The sequence below is a fragment of the Podarcis cretensis genome, assembly GCF_951804945.1.
Source record: "Podarcis cretensis genome assembly, chromosome: 10".
NCBI classification, from domain to species: Eukaryota; Metazoa; Chordata; class Lepidosauria; order Squamata; family Lacertidae; genus Podarcis; species Podarcis cretensis.
Genome location: NC_137179.1, coordinates 6,745,578 through 6,759,286, shown reverse-complemented (window position 1 = coordinate 6,759,286; position 13,709 = coordinate 6,745,578). Strand labels below are relative to the sequence as shown.

Here is a 13,709-nt window from a genome sequence, read left to right as displayed (position 1 = left end):
CTTGGAAGGATTTGATAATAGGTTTGGCTGGCATGCATATTTATGGTCTGACAAGGTTAAAGTTCACAAGGGTTTTAAAAACCATATTGTTAGGAAAGCATTATATAATGTTTGGATTCGATACAAGGATTTGTTGGAAAATAAAACTCCTAGGTGGTTATCACCTATGGAGGCTAAGGAGGTGAAGAAACTTAACATGGAATCCAAATGGCCAAAATATTCTGAAATTTTAGAACAAGAAAGCGGTGAGTTTAAACTACAGAGTTTTGAGAAATTAAAGCCCAAGGTACGAGATTGGCTTCATTACTACCAAATAATGGAAACATTTAAACAAGACAGGAAAATTGGCTTCCAGGTGGAGAAATCGAAATTGGAAACAGAATTGTTAGAACCCAATACTAAGAATGTATCAAGAATGTATAATCTGTGGCTGAAGTGGAATACAATAGATGAGACAGTTAAATCAGCTATGATTAAATGGGCATAGGACATTGGTCATGACATTATGTTTGCTGACTGGGAACAGTTATGGACCACCGGTATCAAATTCACGGCAAGCAATGCCTTAAGAGAAAATATTATGAAAATGATTTATAGGTGGTACATCACCCCAGTCAAGCTTGCGAAGATTTATCATTTGCCCAATAATAAATGCTGGAAATGTAATGAGACTGAAGGTACCTTCTTTCACCTTTGGTGGACCTGCCCAAAGATTAAAGCCTTTTGGGAAATGATCTATAATGAAATTAAGAAGGTACTTAAATGTACCTTTCACAAGAAACCAGAGGCATTTCTCTTGGGCATGGTCGGCCAATTGGTGTCAAGGAAGGACAGGACTTTTTTTATGTACGCCACTACAGCAGCAAGGATCCTTCTAGCAAAGTATTGGAAGACACAAGAACTCCCCACACTGGAAGAATGGCAGACGAAAGTGATTGACTTTATGGGATTGGCAGAAATGACTGGCAGAATCCGTGACCAAGAGTGTGTGTTTGTTTTTGTTTGTTGATGTGTGTATGTTGTTTTGTCTTAAAATTGGAAAATAATAAAAATTATATATATATAAAAAAAGATCTAAAATGGCTCTTTTTCAAAGGAAGCAGCCACAGCTGTCCATCCAGCCCAGTGTCCTGTTTCCAACAGAGGACCACCAGTTTTTCTGGGTGGCCCCTAAGAAGCAGAGCATGAACAAAAGAGCCGTCCCCTGTTACTTGCCCCCCCCCATTCCAAGCAGCTGATCAGCAAGCTTAACATGGCTAAGAGCTGTGGGAAAGGCTGAGCTCAATGAATATGCCAGATTTATGTGTTTGATTCCATTTATGAATCGCTTCCCATGAAATGTCTCAAAGCGATTTTGCAATAAAAGCATCAGCGGCGAAGACAATTAAAAACAAGTCCAGACAATTCATATGTAAAAAAACAATTTCAGATTCAGCACAGACTCAGACTGGGATACAGATCTCCACTTAAGAGACTTTTTGGAAAAGGAAGGTTGCCCCCTTTCAAGGCAGTGGTGACCACCTGTTGCTGCTCTTTTCTGCCTACCCTCTTGCCTCCAGTGCCGGCCCTCATCCTGCCAGCTTGCACACTATTGAGCAGAATATCATGCCTGTCAGGTTCCATTTTAGCTGGGGGTTTTTTTTCCAGCTTAGCAATACAGAGCTCAGTCTTGGCTGTTCAGGTTACATTATTTGTGTGTTTCACAAGGTGTTCGGGTGACATCGCTCTTGTCAGCCGGTGGCCTAGCAACTTGCTCCCTTTGCAATTATAATTTCCCATAGCAGAAGCAGAAATAATGTGACAGGAGTGAAATGCGGGCCAAGGCTGATTATTGCTCCTCTGAATAGAAAGAGGATGTGTGGGGTTGGGCGAGGGGCGGGAGAGAAAGGAATTGCTTTGCATGCAGCGAGCACCGGGCTATCTCTGCTTCGCTCATTTGTATTGTCTCAGGCAATGTGGCCAAATCAGCCATGATGTCCGCGGAACAAAAGGAAGATTGCGACATACTGAGCTAAGAAAAGATTCTGTGCACCCCACATAAGAAAGCTTCACTTGGGCGATAGGACCATGGTGGAGAGAGTGGGGCACAGAGATTGGAAAGAGCTTCAGTTGTGCAGGTTGGATATTAAAATGAGAGCCAACACCGGCCATGATGCTCTCCAGACACCAGCAAAGGTGTTGTTGCTCTTTCCCTTCATCTCTGTTGTAAAAGCCCTTGTTTAGCTTGCATTGAGAACAGAACCAACCCTCTTAATTGAAGCCATAAGAAGCTGCCTTCTCCTGAGTCAGATTTCTGGTCCATCTAGGTCAGTGCTTCTCACACAGACAGGCAGCAGCTCTCCAGAATTTCAGGTGGGGTTCTCTCCCAGCCCTTCCTGGAGATAACAGTAGCTGAATCTTGAGACCTTCTGCACTCCAAGTGGGTGCTCCACCACTGAGTTATGGTTGCTCTGTTTGTTAGAATCAAAGATTGTGCTTTGACTCTGAGCTCTGGGTCCTCGCACCTAGAGAAAAAGAGAACTGGGAAGTTAGCAGGAGTAGAACCTGCGCCTCCCACTCCAGGTAGCAGCAGTCGAACCATGGATCCCCAGGAATAGAGAAACTCTCTGATTCTTGTCCCATAGCCTGGATGTTTTCCAAAGACAGCGCTGAGCGTTTTTGTGCTTAGGGTGGCTTTGAACGAAAAAGCCAGAGAAGAAACGGATGATGTGCACTGCCATTATATTGCCCAAGCCTTAGAGCTGTTGCACAGCTCCCCTTCTTTTCACTGTGGTGGATTCTTCAAGAGGAATTCCTCGCTATACTCCCGACGGCTAACCACTTTGCGGTGCAATCTTGTTCCTTAAGTCTTGATGCTGATGCACAGATAACGAAATTGAGGAGATCCAGGGCCTTGAGAATTGCCAGTGCCTGACCTATCTGAGCCTGGCAGACAACAAGATCACAGCCATCAATGGCCTGAAAAACCTGCCCATCAAAACACTCTGTCTGGTGAGTCGCAGAATTTTGGGGTTGTGAGGTGATGCTGAACTGTGATGCTGGTGGGACGCGGGTGGCGCTGTGGGTTAAACCACAGAGCCTAGGACTTGCCGATCAGAAGGTCGGCGGTTTGAATCCCCGCGACAGGGTGAGCTCCCGTTGCTCGGTCCCTGCTCCTGCCAACCTAGCAGTTTGAAAGCACATCAAAGTGCAAGTAGATAAATAGGTACCGCTCCGGCGGGAAGGTAAACGGCGTTTCCGTGCGCTGCTCTAGTTCCCAGAAGCGGCTTAGTCCTGCTGGCCACATGACCCAGAAGCTGTACGCCGGCTCCCTCGGCCAATAAAGCGAGATGAGCACCGCAACCCCAGAGTCGGTCACGACTGGACCTAATGGTCAGGGGTCCCTTTACCTTTAAGGTGATGCTGGACATGTTGCATGCAGTGATTGGGACATTGTGAAATCCTTGAGCAGGGGTGGGGGACCTTTTTCAGCCCGAGGGATGCATTCTTTCATGCAGGTGCCAGATGAGCTTCTCCAGGCATTCCACAGCCAGGGAGCCACCACTGAAAAGACCCTCTCTTTTGCTGCTGCCTTTTGTACTTCTAGAAGGGCTTTACTCCCCCTCCCAGCCCTTTGATCCTGTGTCCCTTTCCTAGTCTATAGTTCCCATTCTCGTGTTTCCCATTTTTCCCCCTTCCCAAAGAGCTCTGCACCGTCAGGGTTAGAACTATTGATAAAATATTAGATGCAGATATGTGCTGAAAGCTTCTATTCCACCATGCCTACGCAGGCAATTAAGAAGATATCTTTCAGCAAAGGTTAATTGACATCTTTTTTTAAAAAAAATAACAAATACCATTTTACTGTATGGTTTTATTTTTTTGTTTTGTTGCAAATGGCTGTGATATATTTTCACGATACGGTGGTATATAAATATTGTTTCTAGGTTAACAAGCAAACAAACCCTCATATTATACCAGAAACTCCAGTTTTAAGTAGGACTAGTAACTGAAGGCAGAAAATCGAGAGGGAACTGAGGAGTAAAAGAACAAAAGTAAAATGTAATCAGATCTTAAATTAAAATTGACAGTACATGAAAAATGATTACAAAATGATGGGTCTGGCTGGGTAGAAGGGAGGGGGCTGCTGATGCCCCAGCATTTTCTCCCCGAGGCTGCAACCTGGCTCACTTCTCCTTATGCAGAATATCTTGCTGGCCCTGGAGTGTCTGAACCAGGTCCAGGTGTAGAGAAATTAAGTGATCCCCTCAAAGCACATGTGAAGGAGATTGCAGAGTGAGTCAGTCAGCCTTAGAGAGACAGCAGTTTGCCCAAGGGACAGTCGTGTGCTCATAATTCCTTTTCTCAAGGGCTCCCCAAGCTTCCGATTACTTTTGCAGAAATCAAACCAGATAGCGAAGGCTGTTGGCTTGGAAGAACTGAAAGTTCTGCAGAAGTTGGACTTGTCTGACAATCAGATCAGCAGTTTGGAAGGTCTGGAGGAGCACAACCTGCTTGAGGAAATCAACCTAGAAGATAACCAGGTAAGATCTTGCACACTAAGTAATATTGTTTGGACAAAATAAAAAAATTCTTCCAGTAGCACCTTAGAGACCAACTAAGTTATTTATTGGTATGAGCTTTCGTGTGCATGCACACATCTTAAGATACTGTTTGGACAGTTTCAGTTTGCACTGAAGATGGCCTCCTTTGCAAGTTTGTATGATATCTCATGACATGGCAACCGTGCAAGGGCAGTGAAAGGGACAGTTTGGGCATTCAGAAGAGCTTTTTCAGGGTTCCATTTGAGGCTGCCAGGGGAGGTTCTGTGCCTTTTCGAGTAAATGCTATATTTTCCTGTATCCTATCTAGGTGGCTGAGCTGGGTGAACTGGAATATTTTGAATCCCTGCCTCTCCTCAGAGTGCTTAATTTGATAAACAACCCTGTGCAGGTACGTCACAGTCAACAATAAAGGAGGTACAAAGGAAGAAGGTAGATAACCGTTCTATGAGTGGAAAGCTATGTGTTGCTGCTGGGCTGTGTCTATATCAGGGTGTCCAGCTGTTTTCGCACTACAAATCCCATCATCCCTGTCCACTGGTCCTGCTAGCTAGGGATGATGGGAGTTGTAGTGCCAACAACAGCTGGACACCAAAGTTTGGGAAACCTTGGTCTATATTGTTTTGCCAAGATGGTGCAGGGTCAACGTTTGGTTTGCTGGCAGATTTATTGCATTTTATGATATTTTGTGTCAGCAAATACTCCATATCAGAACCCCAGAAAGGAGACCTTGGGCCCCAAAGGGATTTCTGACTGAACATTAGGAAGAACTTTCTGATGGTACGAGATGTTCTTCAGTGGAACAGATGCCCACAAAAGATGGTGGACTGTCCTTCCTTGGAGGTTTTTAAGCAGAGGTTGCATGACCGCTTGTCATGGATGATCTAGTTGAGAATCTTACATTGCAGGGGGTTAGACCGGATAGCCCTCAGTGTCCCTTCCAACTCTATGATTCTGTGATTCTTTGCTCACCTCAAGAAGTTCACCTGGGCCTTGGAATGCCCAGGTGCTTGGGTACCAATGCACACTGGGGGGGTGGGATCATCTAAAGATGCAAAAGGGAAAGGGTGGCTGTTGAGCGGCTGCTTTCCTCTGGAATCTGGATGCGATTTCCGTGAGGTGGACCCACTTCTCATTCAAAGGGCTTGACAATCTCTCGTGATTAACGAGCTGCGGCATCCCATTTGTCAATGACAGCAACATTTAGAGCAGAGTCAAACCTTGTGCATCAGCCTGATACAGCACATGTTGATAACTTGTCCTGAGCAGTGTGGAAGATTAACAGCACCGGCATCTCGATTTTGATGGGTTTGAGATACCCTTTGAAATGATTTCCGGAGATCTGGGAAAGAAATATTACACATATCTCAGCACCGTCTTCCTCGGTTGATGTCAGTGGTACAGTCCACCGGGGATTGCTCTTTAATTCTGATGGAACCTGTATGGGGTGGGAAAAAAACCATTCCATCTCTGTAAACCTCTGAACCTTTGCCAAAAGAAGACTAGATATGCATTGGCAGGCTCAGGGCCATTGGCCCGCATGGCACCTTCGTAAAAGCAGATCCACACCATATTAATAATAATAATAATTTATTATTTATACCCCGCCCATCTGGCTGGGTTTCCCCAGCTACTCTGGGCGGCTTCCAAAAAAATATTAAAATACTGTAATACATCAAACATTAAAAGCTTCCCTAAACAGGGCTGCCTTCAGATGTCTTCTAAAAGTCTGGTAGTTGTTGTTCTCTTTGACATCTGGTGGGAGGGGATTCCACAGGGAGGGCGCCACTACCGAGAAGGCCCTTTGCATGGTTCCCTGTAACTTGGCTTCTCGCAGTGAGGGAACCACCAGAAGGCCCTCGGAGCTGAACCTCAGTGTCTGAGTAGAACGATGGGGGTGGAGACGCTCCTTCAGATATACCGGGAAACACCAGAGTTTCCCAACCTTCTTGTGTGCTGGGCAGACAATGGGAGAGCTCAGAAACTGTTGTGGGCCCTGTGAAATGCCCATTCCATAGAAGAAAAACTGATGGTGCTCGGAAACCTGCCCCTGAAATAGGCAAAACAAGTACACACAGACCCCAACAAACAAACAAAACACAGACAAAAAGTAGGCCTTACTCCAAAACTGGATTCTCCCCCGCCACCAAAACAACCCCTCCCACAAAGCCAAAAATTGCTTCAATTAAAAACATTTTGAAACGGGGTGTTGGTGGAGTGTTGGTGGACACCAAGCGGGATGTAGAAGGCCAATGTGCCCACAGCAACTCTGCTTTGGAGCTTAGACCCATGTTGTTCCTGTTAAGAGACTCTGCCCCAGGGAGTAAAAGGTAAAGAGACCCCTGACCGTTAGGTCCAGTCGTGGCCGACTCTGGGGTTGCGGCGCTCATCTTGCTTTATTGGCTGAGGGAGCCGGTGTACAGTTTCCGGGTCATGTGGCCAGCATGACTAAGCCGCTTCTGGCGAATCAGAGCAGAGCACGGAAACACCGTTCACCTTCCCGCTTGGGATAAATGGATACCTATTTATCTACTTGCACTTTGACGTGATTTTGAACTGCTAGGTTGGCAGGAGCAGGGACCGAGCAACGGGAGCTCACCCCATTGCGGGGATTTGAACCGCCGACCTTCTTATCGGCAAGCCCTAGGCTCCCTGGTTTAGGCCACAGCACCACCCGTGTCCCCAGGTAGTACTCAGTCTAAAAGCTGGCAGTGGGGAGAGACAACAAGGCAAGATGGTGAAGGGGCAAGATTAAATGAGAAGTGGGGAAGGCAAGTACAACTCAGGACCTAATGTGAGGAAATGCTCACACCAGTATGGGTATTTGTATTTTAATATGAATTAAACCTATTGGGCGGGATTCACCTAACCTGCCCCATCAGTGAGGGTCCTGGGGGGAGGCTGGGCAAGGTCTGATTGGAGGGAGAGGGGCGTGGGTGGAGGTGTTAAGGAAGGGGTGTTGGCCCAGGACTGGTGAGCAAGGCAAGCAAAGTACAACCCTAGTTAATTAGATTCCTTATTGGTAATAACATCAGTACAGTGGTATCTTGGTTTTTGAACTTCTCCGTTGATGAACATTTCAGTTTTCAAACGCCGTAAACCCCAAAGTAAACGCTTCAGTTTTCAAACATGCCTCAGAAGTCGAACATGCCACGTGACTTCCACTGAATGCAAGATCCTGAGGCATAGCTGTTGGCTATTGAGTTTTCGGTTTTCGAATGTTTCAGAACTCGAATGGTCTTCTGGAACGGATTACATTCGAAAACCGAGGTACCACTGTATTTATAATTAATACAGTGTTTTGAGGGAGAAATTACAGGGCAAAAAACCCCCGACTCCTCAGCTACAAGGTTGTTTTTATTTCATTAATTTATTTAAAAGCATTTATAAACCACTTAGAAATCTCTGAGCTGTGCACAATATGAAAAGCAAAGGATATCTTTAAAACAATAATGCAACCTGAAACCAATGAAACAGTGGTATGAAAGCCTCTAAAAGCATCTAATGATGAACAGAACAAGGATTCAGGGAATTCAAACATAAAACAGGGTCAGGGAGGAAGCCTGGGCAAAAGAAATATTTACAAGGCGTCTGAAGTAACTGATGGTTACTTCTTTGCACGTGGCAGAAGGAAGGGCATTCCCCAGTTCAGCGGCAGAAGCATAAAATGTCCATTTCCAGATCACTACCCTATGAGATTCTACAGTTGAATTTCATTAGTTGATCTAAGGGGTCATAGGCAGTCTTTCAGGTACTCTTGTCCCTAGTTGTTAAGGGCTATAAATGCTAACATCGAGGCTTTGCATGTAGCCCCAAAGTTGCTCAGCAGCCACTGTGGTTCACTCAGCGCTAGTGCAAAATATGGACATCCAGGTGCTCTACTCCGTGATCTAGCCACAACATTCAGCCCCATATGGAGAGAGTATCTCTAACTAAAAATCAGGCTATTTTCCTCTTAAGCTCTCTTAAACCTTGTTAAGCAGTGCTCCTTAGATCAGAATTTGGTCGTTTTCTAAAACGTCTCTCCAATTAATCTGCATGGCTTTTTAGTGATTTTATGAACAGAAGTGGCAATTATGTTAAGACAGCATTGAATTGGTTTGAATGTCAGTGATTTGGCGTGACTTGGCTTTCCTGAGACAATGCCTCTAATCAAGGTGCCAAGATGTTAGTTTTCTCATTGACAGTTAATTATTGTACCTCTTAAAGTTATACTTCAGACAACTAAACTTTATTCTCTTATATCAATTTACAGTTCCGTTTAGCATCTCTCCCCTCACTCTTTATGCCCTTTAAGTTCCTGTGACACTTCACTTGCAATTAGGGGGATCATTACTCTGACCAAATTTGAGTTTGGATAATTAAACCTCATCTACTGCATTCTCTTGAAAATATTCAGTCCCAGATGGTATTTTCAGGCCTTTATACACACTTAGTTGTCACAGGATAAAAAACAACAACAACCCATAAATTAATTTAACACATTCAGGGAATGAAAACCTCAGTAAGAGGGTGAATTTGAAAAAGAAACAGCACATTTCTTTTTTTTCATGTTCCACGAGATTAAAAACAAACTTCAGACAGAAAAGTACCCGTATTTTTCGCTCTATAACACGCACCCGACCATAACACGCACATAGTTTTTAGAGGAGGAAAATCCGTAGGCATGCCACCCGTAGGCATTCCCTCCATAACACGCACAGACATTTCCCCTTACTTTCTAGGAGGAAAAAAGTGAGTGTTATGGTGCAAAAAATACGGTAGCTAATCAGGGGTAAACATTACAGTCCAGGCTTTGCCAGCAATATGGGTTTTCTATCTGCATTGAGCTGTTTTAGAAAAGAAAAGAAAAGAAAAGAAAAGGATTCAAAACCGTCACACACACACACACACACACACACACACCAGTCTGAAGAGATACATCCCATTCCAGCATTTCCCAAACTTGGGTCTCCATCCATTTTTTGGACTACAACTCCCATCATCCCTAGCTAGCAGAACCAGTGGTCAGGGATATTGGGAACTGTAGTCCAAAAACAGCAGGACACCAACATTTGGCAAACCCAGCCTCATTCTACCACTTCAAACTGTTAACTCCTTGATTTACTGCCTATGTAGAATAGGTCTATGATCCAGAACTCCCCAGGAGCAGGATTTGTGCGCATCCTTGGGGTTTCACTGTTATGTTGAAGCTTAGCATATGTATACCTGAAGGAGTGTCTCCACCCACAGCGTTCAGCCCAGAGACTGAGGACAAAGTTCTGAGGGCCTTCTGGTGGTTCCCTCATTGTGAGAAGCAATGGGCCTTCTCGGTAGTGGCACCCACCCTGTGGAACGCCCTCCCATCAGAAGGCAGTTTAGGGTGAGAGGGACCAATGCTCTCACTTCCTATGTTCCTAAGTCCATGGAGAACTTTAAAAACAGGGCTGGAAAACCTTTGGCCCTCCAGCTGTTGTTGAACTACAGTATCCACCAGCCCCAATAAGTGTTGCCAATGGCTAGGAATGTTCAACAAAATCGGAAGGTCCTTAGAAGATAAGGACAAGAAAGGAGATGGGAAACCAGGTACGGGAAGAGGAGACACCTCACATGGTTTGAATGTTCAATTTTCCAAGCATTTTAACTGCCAACCTTGCCCATCTTTCTCTCTGCCTGCTGTGGGGCTCAGTTTCCTTCTCCGCTTTGTAAGAAGCCATGATAAAGAGGGTTGTCAGCCTGTTCCTTTGGTTGGGTTGCTCTCTCATTTTCTGTGGATGTCTTCTGCTTTCCTAATATCCTGTGTCAAAAGTGTGATAAAATGGCTTCTCGTGTATTAGTTTGAAGAGCTGAATTTAAATTATCGTCCATTCAAATGAATCTTCAACCTCTTTGTCATATCCATATCAGCAACACAAGGATTATTGGCTGCTGGTCATTTTCATGCTGCTTCGACTCACAGAGCTGGATCATAAGAAAATCACCGTGCAAGAAAAGGTAAGCATGCTCTTTCAGTTGATTCATCCGTATTGAGATATAAGTAGGGGCCCTGCAACAAAATGTTGCATTGCAGAGTTCCAGAAGGAACATATTGATTAATCAGGAGGGAATTCTAACCACAAAGTCATTTGGCCACCCTTGTTCAAGCTGAAGAAATTCATGTAATTAATGAATTGATCCCTCTCCTCTTGGGAGCAGGTTGCTGCTGTCAACAAGTACGACCCTCCTCCCGAAGTGGTGGCTGCCCAGGATCACATGACCCAGATCATGTATAGCATGATCCAGCCGCAGCGGATTTTTGACAGGTAAGCTGGGCATCAGTTCCCCTTCCACCCTGTAGGTGGCACTCAGGTAAAGCTGTCACAGGGATGGTTCATTTTCCTTTGGGGGGAGAGAAGACTCTGTTGTCGGTACGCCATGGCTGCCGGGATGGAAATCAGGGAGAACTTGCTTGGCTGAGCAGATTACAAAACGAAGTTAGTTGCTCACCTCGGAGCTCCAAGACAGATTGCCCACACCCCGTTCCTTTTAAACAATCTGTCGGAACAGATGGCCACTCACATCACAAACGGAGAGATGCGAAGAGGCAACAATTCTCTTATCGATACCCAGCGACGATTACCAGTGACGAGTGCTTGCAACTGTAATTTCTTCAGGCTGTCTTTAACTCTCTCCCGTCAATAGCGTTGGCATCTCGTGGCGGGCAAAATGGCCATGCCTCCCGTTGTGATCACAGAGGCTACAAGAGGAGCACTCACAAGGCCTCCTCATTCTCACCCTCTTCTAGCATCCATCTGTACCCATCAGTCTCCTTTTCACCAGCCCTTCTCTCATTTCTCAGGAGGCGTTTCCATTGGGGGGCATCCACTGCGACTCTGTTGGCATTTTCTAGGCAGTTTCCCCCATGCACGTACTTGGAACTTGATGGCTCTGGAGGCTCTGTTCCCAAGCAGCTCAGCCCTGCTCGTCTGGTGTGTTGCATCCAAGGCATCACATAGGATTAAATTAACAGCTGCCAGCCCACGCCTTCTGTTGAGTCTATAAATAATGCTCCAAGTCATAGGAAATATTTAATTTGGGTGTTTGGGTGAACCCATCATCTCCATCTAGTGCAGAGCTTTCCAAACTTTTCATGCTGGTGACACACTTTTTAGACATGCATCGTTTCGTCACACAGTAATTCAGTTTTACTAGCAAACCGGAGGTTAAGGTAACCCCTTAAAGCAGGCATAGGCAAACTCTGGCACTCCAAATGTTTGGGACTACAATTCCCATCATCCCTAGCTAACAGGACCAGTGGTCAGGGATGATGGGTGTTGTAGTCCCAAAAACATCTGGAGGGCCAGAGTTTGCCTATGCCTGCCTTAAAGAGTGCAGGAGGCGTTTGCACGACACACCTGCACACCGCAGCCAACACACTAATGTGTCAAGATGCACAGTTTGGAAAGCTCTGATCTAGTGAATAGAATCATGGCCTTAAAGTATCCAAATCATTTTATTTATTTATTTATCTGTCTATCTAAAAGCAGTCTGTCCCACCATTTCACCCCCCAAAAAATATATATATATATGCATTTATTTATTTTTATTAGACATATGCCATCCTTCATCATAAGATCTCAGGGCGGTTCACAAGATAAATATCCAAAGTAAAAGCACAAAAAATAGATAAATCCACCCCCCCCCCCCGCAAACACATTTAAAAGGCTTTAGAATATTAATCAGCCCAAGGTCTGGTTGAAGAGGAGCATTTTTGTGTGGTGCTTAAAGATAGATAATTCAGGCGCCTTACAAGTCCCAAACATAACAAGAGCTTAGGACAGGCACCCTCAAACTTTGGCCCTCTAGATGTTTTGGAACTACAATTCCCATCATCCCTGACCACTGGTCCTGTTAGTTAGGGATGATGGGAGTTGTAGTCCCAAGACATCTGGAGGGCTGAGTTTGGTGATGCCTTGGGTTAGGAGATACCTAGAGAGGAGCTGTGTATATTGTGTATCACATCTGAATTCCTGTGAGGAGGTTAATGGCGGCATCTTTTTCCTTCTCTCTGTGCAGCACCTTACCCAGCCTCGATGCTCCCTACCCCATGCTGGTGTTGACCGGACCCCTGGCCTGCTGGAAGCGTGAACTTTGCCACAGGCTCTGCAGAAAATTCAACAACTATTTCAGATACAGGTACCTCTGGTCCATAAACGTTCATGATGTCCTTGGAGACTTGCCGGAAATAAAACAAGGCAGGTTTTCTCAGAAAGATAAAAAAAAAAAAGCTTTATGAAAGGCAATTATGCCCTTCTCTGTTCTACCAATTTTAGTTTCCCCCTTTTATTTTCCTCTTATCATCTTATATTGCCCCCCCATCAAATTCAGGGGAGAAATCATCTGGTTTGTAGGGTTCTTTTCCTGCAACGTATCCATATCAGATACTTTCCATCTCGCTGTGGACCAAACGCAGATTGATGTTAATTGTAGGACCGCAAGCTTTAATCAGTGCATTGTGGCTGCTTTCGTACCACTGTTTAATTGGGTGGGACTTACATCTAAGTATTTAGAAGTTTGATTGTCAGAGGCCAGTTTTAATTTCTGAGTGCAAATTTTAATGGAGTTAAATGCTCTCACTTTTTTGAAGCTATTTTAGTTCTGCTGTGTTGCTCTAAAAGGACGGGGTGGATCCAAAATGACCTTTCTTCTTAACAATGAACAGTAACTACATACTTATAAAATTGTGAGTTATCTTGCTTTTTGTTCAAAATAGCCAAAAGGCAGCTATATTGAGCATTTGGTAAAATAACCACATTGATTAAGTTAATCAGGGGGGGAAAGTTTAATTGAGCAGTGTGAAACCATTCCCAGCTGCTTCCGCCAGCCCCCGTGGGTCATTTTGACGGGTGGGCAGGGTCCACCCATCAGTCAATCATTTGATGTCACAATGACACCAGGTGACATGTTTTACTTTGCCTGCCCAGTTTGAAATCAAAAGGCTTTGAAGGCACCGCTGATTAAGTAACTGATTGACAGTGTCTGAAAACCCCACTTTCAGCAGGGAGCAACTTCTTCCATTGCCTCTGACCTGACATAATATATGATCTCCAGTGTAGGACTGGTTCCTGTGGGTTGGCCGAAATGACCTCATAGACCAAATGCTAAGGGCTGCTGCCCTGATTCATCAGGTTGGTGAGCCAGAGGTTCCTT

The 13,709-nt window shown here is 44.9% G+C and overlaps 1 protein-coding gene across 2 annotated transcripts in view; it reads left to right on the top strand.

Annotated features, from left to right (window-relative positions):
• Positions 1–13,709, top strand: part of LRGUK (leucine rich repeats and guanylate kinase domain containing) — a 55,647-nt gene that overhangs the window by 16,876 nt on the left and 25,062 nt on the right. For both annotated transcript variants that reach the window (XM_079992372.1, XM_079992371.1), the window contains exons 6-11: positions 2,867–2,991; positions 4,380–4,523; positions 4,852–4,932; positions 10,428–10,514; positions 10,716–10,822; positions 12,576–12,695. In XM_079992372.1, coding sequence (XP_079848498.1) covers positions 2,867–2,991; positions 4,380–4,523; positions 4,852–4,932; positions 10,428–10,514; positions 10,716–10,822; positions 12,576–12,695 — 664 coding nt within the window. The remainder of the gene's footprint in view (positions 1–2,866; positions 2,992–4,379; positions 4,524–4,851; positions 4,933–10,427; positions 10,515–10,715; positions 10,823–12,575; positions 12,696–13,709) is intronic.